This window comes from Gavialis gangeticus, unplaced genomic scaffold, assembly GCF_001723915.1.
Source record: "Gavialis gangeticus isolate Ggan-Ray unplaced genomic scaffold, GavGan_comp1, whole genome shotgun sequence".
Classification (NCBI taxonomy): Eukaryota; Metazoa; Chordata; order Crocodylia; family Gavialidae; genus Gavialis; species Gavialis gangeticus.
This window is the reverse complement of record NW_017728996.1, coordinates 44,723,630-44,730,834: the sequence shown is the minus strand read 5'-3', so window position 1 is coordinate 44,730,834 and position 7,205 is coordinate 44,723,630. Positions and strand designations below refer to the sequence as shown.

Sequence of the window (7,205 nt, the reverse complement as noted above, 5' to 3'; positions counted from 1 at the left end):
ACCGGGTGACACCCCGCCATAAAAGCGAGGCACCCACCCCCGGTCCCAGCTGCCACGATGCCGGCGGCCCGCCCGCAGCAGGGCAGCAGCACGGGCCCCGGGGGCTCCCCCCGGCCCTGGGCCGCGCCGAGTGGAGCCCGGCTCCTCGAGGCGGCGGCAGTGCACAGTCATCCCCCACCACCCGCGCTGAGGCCGGGGCAGCCTCGCAGCCCCCGCCGAGCCCGGACAGCCGTTCCCCTCGGGGGCCTGGTCCCAGCCCGCCCTGCGGGCGCCGCCCACACTCACCGCGGCTCTGGGGGCTGCGGGGTACAGGTCCGCAGACAGCACTCCACACCGGCCTCAGCGAAAAATGGCCGCCGAGCATGCGCACTGGCCCCGCGGCCGGAACCGAAGGGGCAGGGCCTGAGCCACGGGGGGCGGGGCTGGGATGTGACGTTAGCCTCGCCCCGCCCGGCTGCGCGGGCCTAGCCGGAGGCTGAGTCCCGCTGCCACCCCACGCCCCGGGCGCGGCCGCTGCTGTCTCAGCCTGTTTCCTGCCCCGACGCGGTCCAAGGCTAGGAGCGTCTGCGCGCCCCAACCCGCCCGACTCGGGAGCGCAGGGTGGACGGCTACGGCCATACTGTAAGCACAGGACCCCCTCGGGCTACCACATTGGGAAACCCCCTAGGGGCTCCAGGTCCAAAGTGGGGGGGAGTGACATGCTGGTGCCTTGTCCCTGCCCATTCTGTTGCCTCTCACTCCCAAACCGCAGCCCCCTGCTGGTACCCCTCTCCTGACCCACAGCCCCTGGTGCTGCCAGTGCCCTGCACATCCAACCTGCAGTCACCTGTCTTGGTCCCATCCCCCTTCCCCCTCCCAGCCCTGCACTCCCAACCCACAGACCCCTGGCCCCCCAGCCCTGCTGCCCAAGCAGCTCCTGTGTTGCGCGCACACTAGCTCTCACACACAGCTTTCTCTCCGTCTGGTTGCTGGAGCCCACACTGGAAGCATGTGACCCCCAGCAGCCAATGGCATTGCCCACTGCTCCCAGCCCCAAGCAGCCACCCCAGGAGAGCAGAAAACCCGGACGTTTACTCTTATTTTAAAAACCCACCTGGACGCAGCACAGGGGTCCAAAAAAGAAGACACGTCTGGGAAAACCCGGATGTATAGCCTCTGTCACACCTACATTTAATAACTGCAATCTAGTCCCAGCACTGCAAGTTGCAGGTTTCCTTACATCCCTGTGCGTTATCTCCTCAGTGGAAATATACAAGCTAGGCCCGGGCAGCATGGGCATAGGTGTCTGCAGTCTCAAACCAGATCTTCTCAACCGCTTCTTGGCCCACCTCAAACAGTTGGACTAAGTGCTTCCATCCCACTCGGGCTGTGATCATTAAGTATTCCTGATTTTCAGGATATAACTGCAAAGTGTGAGCCGCTACTACCAGCGATTGAGAGAACCTACTGCTCACCAAGAGGAAGAGGGCACCTCTCTCCTCTGGCGTCAATGGCACAATGCTTTCAAACCCTGCGAGCACATGTCCTCCAACGCTGAGAGGATCTTTGCTCTCAATCATCATGTACATGATTGCTATGGCTACTTCGAATACATAGTAACCGTAGCTCATATCACTAAAATCCAGAATGCCAGACACTCTGTACTGTGCAGTCTCAAGAGAAGATGCAGGGTTGGAATCCACCAAGATGTTATGGTCATTAATATCCCCATGATTGATACCTGAATGCAAAAAGGAGAGAGAAAGTATTATGTACAAACAAGAAAAAGAAAAGTAGTAAACAAAGAGTGGAAACTTCGTCAATTCTCTTGAGAGAACTAAATTGAGAACATGTACACATGATGAGGGAATGAAGTTAACACTCCCAGATTAACTGCATGCCTGTTCTGGTCTGCCTCAACAGGACCAAATTCTGACAATATTGCTAATAACCCTCATGCTTTCCTGGTTATTTATAAGAACCTTTGTTTCATTAATCGTACATAAGTACATTAGATAAGTGGCATTTGGATGTTTATGATTTATTACTTAGCTTTTATAGCACCTAAAATGTGCCACCTGCTTTCCAGACACAAAGATTCATGCACAAGGTCATGAAGCCTTTCACTGCTGGATTACCATTGTCACTAATTTATATTATTTTGAGAGACGTTGCTCTTTGACAACTGTCAGTGGCTAGTATGAAATGAGTTAGAAGCCTTCATCTAGTTCTACTAAACTCTTGTTATATTATGAAAATCTCCACAGTAATTAGGCAACCTTGCTGGGAATCTCCGCAAACAGGCTAAAACTAAACGCCCTTTTAACTCATGGAAATAATTAATTCCTCCCAGGCCTGGTTTGGGTCCTGTTCACTGAACATCGCGAGCAGCTTGTATATATTTAGGAGTACAATAAATAATTTCCTATAGTGCCCTGTATTTGGCACTTTTTACAAGCACACAAATTCTCTTAGAATCATTTCTTACATTCAGGAAGTCTTACAGCAAAACTGTTAGAAACTACTCACAGGCTCGAAAATTGCTTAGGTTGGGTAAGATTTTCTCTTTAAACTGTTGAATTACTTGGCTCACAACTTCACGATATTCGCTCTGGCCCAGGGCATGAATATACTGATCCAAAAGAGGAACATTTGCCAAGTTCCAAATGAACTTCCCTCGATGAAGACTTTTTACTAATGGATGATGGAATTTCTTCAGGAAATCATGAAACAGAAAAAAGAATATAAACAATAGTTTTGTTATCGCATACAAAGGCAACAGAAAATCTTTAATGGACTTTAACTGGCTTTAGATCTCATTTATAGAGCAGCTTTATGGCTTTGATGACCATTGCCACCAGTGTCCTTCCGCAAGATGACCTTATCATCAACCACCACCTTTGGGTGAGGCTCCTGTAAATCTTTTAGTAATGGAGATTATCCTAAATTATTCAATTAATTAAAATAGTGCCAATGATAAAATCTTACATACATGTGGCTGCTTTCAACCTCAGAAATCCCGTGGTCTCTCACAAATTCTATACTGTGTATAGAGTCAAAGCACTCCTCATTAAACTCAAAGCATCCTTCAGAAAATGCCAACTCCTAGCTTTCATTTGTTTCTGGACTATGAAATAGAGCATTTCTTCTATTGCAAAGAACTCAGAAAGACCATGAAAGGTCAGAGTGTTTTTGACACCATGGATTCCTGTCTGATATCTCTGTGTTTATCTTATGGATCATGTGTAAGTGTCACACCTAACTGTTAATACTGTGTGGCACTCTTAAAAGAATCTCAAGAATCCCAAGCTGTCATTTTCTATACCATCCAATAATACTTTATTGGCACAACTAGCTGAACAAATGTTGCTAAAATAAAAAAGAGAGAATATTCAGGTACATTAGGAGAGAACACATACGCTGTGCTAAAGCAAATGCTACAACAAAGCTTTACTTATCTAAAAAAAAGTGTCATGAGATCAGGAATGCCCACCCAACAGAGGCAGGTGTCACCCAGAAGACCTGCATACAATTATATTATGTGACTCTCATTTACTTGAAAAGGAGAAACAGCGAAGTCAGCCATACTCTGGTAGATCTAGGGAGTCTAAGTATTTCAGATTTATTGGTAATCCATAAACTACTAAATTGTTTTCTTAATCCAAAAAGTAATATTTTTTTTAAAGCTGCACAAAGGCAGAGGGGCAGAAAAGCATCTATTTGCATTTATGCCCTTCTTATATTGGAATTACCTCTCTGTATTGGTTAAGATGTCTTTAAGGCCAGATTCTGCCAGATGTATAAAATACCAGAGAACATGGACCCAGATTTTGCTGTAGAATGAAGTATCAGTTTAAAACTAGAGCTCTTGGTTTTAATAAAAGCCACTAGATATGCATGAAAATCATAGTTACAAAGACCAGGATACTGCCTCAAAACTACAATGTGATTACAGCACCTCCAATGCAAATAAAAAGACCACTTGTAGAACAATGCCACCTGCTGACAAAATACTACAATCTTCACGTACTGCCACAGTATCACAAGGTCAGCATATGCATTAGAAGGCTACTGTTAATGTGAACTAATCATTAGATTAAAGTACCAGACCTTTCCAGGAGCCTGCCTGTCACTGTTTATCATTTTGTGACAACATATTCCTATTTTAGAAATGTCTTTCCTCTCCTTTGTTCCCAGGTGAGACATATGCAGACTAACAGGGAAAAGAATAAAGCCAACTGTTCACAAAATGGCATCAATTGCACAAAGAAAATAAACTGGGAAAAAAGAGAATGTGTACCATTATCTCTGCTTTACAGATGGGGAGCTGGAGCCATAAGCATATATTTAACTTTTTCAAAGTCACACAGGATATCTGAACCCAACCATCTCAAGTCCCTACCTAATATACTGTTCTTCCTACCTGACAGTACTATTCAATCCATTGCCTTTGTTCAATCACATAGGTATGACTCTCTGCAAAGACCTTACCCAAAACAATTTCCTGTGCATGGGTACCTGCTACTTTTCATTTTAATAATAAGTGAAAATAATCTTCAAGCTGCAACTGTACCAGCCAGCTGCTGCTAAAATGCTGAACGGTGGCTGTGAGCTGCCAAGTTTGGATTCAGATCCAAATTCCCATAAATACCACAGTTATTCAGAGTAGAAATTTTGATTTGGTCCCATCTAAAGAAAAACCCAGCACAACTGCCAGGGAGGCACTGGGTTTGAAACAAGCATGTAAGATTTCTGGCCCTTAATCCTATAATAAGCTTTGTTGACCAGCATACAAATTATTACATACACAATATGAAAAGACTTTTTTAAAAACAGCAGGAATCATTTTTGTTCTTATTGCTAGTCATGGTTATAGTTTACGGGTCTTCAAAGGAGGTCAGGGGAATTCAGATGAGATCACTAGCTGAACAGTTCATTGCTGAAGAAACACAAGCTCCATCATGCTGCTGCATGGCCAGATTTGTATTGTGACCCACCTCTCCAGGCCTACAACCAAAGGGAGCCTGTTGACAACCATTTTTTGTCATTAGCTGATTATTATTATTATTTAGATTTATGCCCTGCCCAATCCAGAAAGGCTCAGAGCAGCTTACAATAACAGACAGACAACTCACAAGATAACACAAGCAAACATCTCAATCAGCACCCTAGAACGGTACAACTCCTCTGCACCCCACTTACTCCTCTGCTTCCTCCACCTACTACCCTGCTGGAGAGCAATCCTTCAGCCTGGCCAAACTGTGCTTTGCAACCCTCATTCACACTGAGGTATGTCAAACCCCTTCCCACTCCCCCACCATCATTCCTCTACTTCACATCGAAGGCTGATCCCTCCTCCATCCCCCAAAGAACCCTCAAACCTACACTCCCTCCCCTGCATTAATGAGATATAGGCACGCTCTCTCTGAGCTGATCTTGAATCATTTCATCTACCATGTTGCACGAAAACCTGGATTTAACATCCAGCTCCCAAATGAAAATGAATTTAAATTGCTGAAAAGGGAAAAAGTAAGAATGTTTTCATGAGTTGGTTATAACTGAATTTGCCTGAAGAAAGAAGTGAACAAACAATCTTTATTTTCAGTGAAGGAGAGGACATGAAAGGAATGGAGAAGAGAGTATAACTGGAGAGGCATTTTTCATGTGGTGTAACAGAATGGTAATTCCACAAGCAACTGTGTCATACATTACTGTATACATAAATTGGGGCTGTCAAACCCAGTCTCTACCAGTCTGGAGAAAACAGAGCTCAAAATAGCTTAGCTACTGGAACCAGGCTTAAAAGCAGACTCCAATTTTGCTCCGTTCAGCATTTAAGAAGTTCAAAGAAAAAAATATTCTTCACCCTGACTAAAAATAGTGGATTGTATCTAAAGCATTTACCTTACGTTCACTAATTTTGTTGGCTGTTGATGACAAGGAACAGGCAAATGCAGGGCTAGGAGAGGCAGAGGAAACTATGGGAGGCACCACCCAGAACTTGCAGCTCATGCAGAAAGTGGCAACGGTAAATTTAAGCCAAGTTTGTGCTTTTATTTTCTTGGACTGCTTCCAGGACATAATTTAGGCATTTTTTATGGAAACAGGATTGCAAGGGACTTCCTGAACCACTGAGTCCTTTCTTCTGGTTCGCAATAATTTTTTCAATGATTATCTATAAGACTGTCCCCATACAATAGCCAAGATTATTAAATAAATGCCTCAAGTAGAGGAGACAAGGATACTGTCAATGCCTTACCAATACAATGACAGGGAATGTGTTAGGTTAATATATGCTCAGATGATCCTAGGAAGAAGACCAGGCCCTGTACTGCAAAAAAGGCAAAAAAAAGTGAAGGCCAAAAGCTGGCATTTTCCAAGGGGTGCCTTGAGTCTAACAAGCTTGAGAACTGTTACGTTAATACACCCACTACTCTGTGCTTCAAGGAGTATGGCTGAAGGCAAAAAACAATTAGTTTCTTGCATCAAGTGGATTTCAAATGAACAAGGAGGGAAGCTGTTTTGGAACCAGATACAGCTTCCTCCATCTGTATCCTGGTCTGACAGTTCTGGCGTAAAATATGATTCCCCACGAAACCATAAGACACTTAGCACAGATCTTTCCTGTGCCAATAGCAGGATATTCTAATCTAACCTTTTTGTCACAGGGACATTCTTATTGGTCATTGTCCATGGCCTAGTGACCAATAGGAAGTCCAATGTGTCCATTAATTTGCAGTGTTGTTACAACATAACAATTATCTTATTTTTTTACCATTGAAAAGAATAAGGAAAGCTCTGGCTAGAACACAGCTACATGCTATAACATATACAGTATCACTGCCACACGTCAGGCCTATTTCATATTTGCCACTGTTCATTACGTACTCGGGTTCACTTCAAAGCTATAGGACTTATGCAGTGCTTATATTCATAGAATCAGAGAAGTCGGGTTGGAAGGGACCTTGTAGATCTTCAAGTCCAACCCCCTGCCTGGGCAGGAGAAACAAAACTGGGCTCAAATGATTCCAGCCAGCTAGGCATCAAGCCTCTTCTTAAAGACCCCCAGGGTAGGAGCCAGCACCACTTCCCTTGGAAGTTGGTTCCAGATCCTAGCCGCCCTAACTGTGAAGTAGTTCTTACGGATACCTAATCTAAACCTACTCTCCAACAACTTGTGGCCATTATTCCTTGTCATGCCAGGGGGCGCTAGGGGAAACAAAGTT

General features: G+C 44.8%; 2 protein-coding genes across 3 annotated transcripts in view; both read right to left on the bottom strand.

The window, feature by feature from the left end:
- PSMA4 (proteasome subunit alpha 4) overlaps positions 1-370 on the bottom strand; it is a 14,164-nt gene extending 13,794 nt beyond the window's left edge. Inside the window, exon 1 of the mRNA XM_019504407.1 lies at positions 286-370. The gene's annotated coding sequence lies outside the window, so the exon portion shown is untranslated. The remainder of the gene's footprint in view (positions 1-285) is intronic.
- Positions 371-1,147: 777 nt separating this feature from the next.
- HYKK (hydroxylysine kinase) overlaps positions 1,148-7,205 on the bottom strand; it is a 15,579-nt gene continuing 9,521 nt past the window's right edge. For both annotated transcript variants that reach the window (XM_019504405.1, XM_019504406.1), the window contains exons 4-5: positions 2,509-2,692; positions 1,148-1,720 (exon numbers count right to left, since the gene is read on the bottom strand). In XM_019504405.1, coding sequence (XP_019359950.1) covers positions 1,257-1,720; positions 2,509-2,692 — 648 coding nt within the window. In that variant the 3' untranslated portion in view covers positions 1,148-1,256. The remainder of the gene's footprint in view (positions 1,721-2,508; positions 2,693-7,205) is intronic.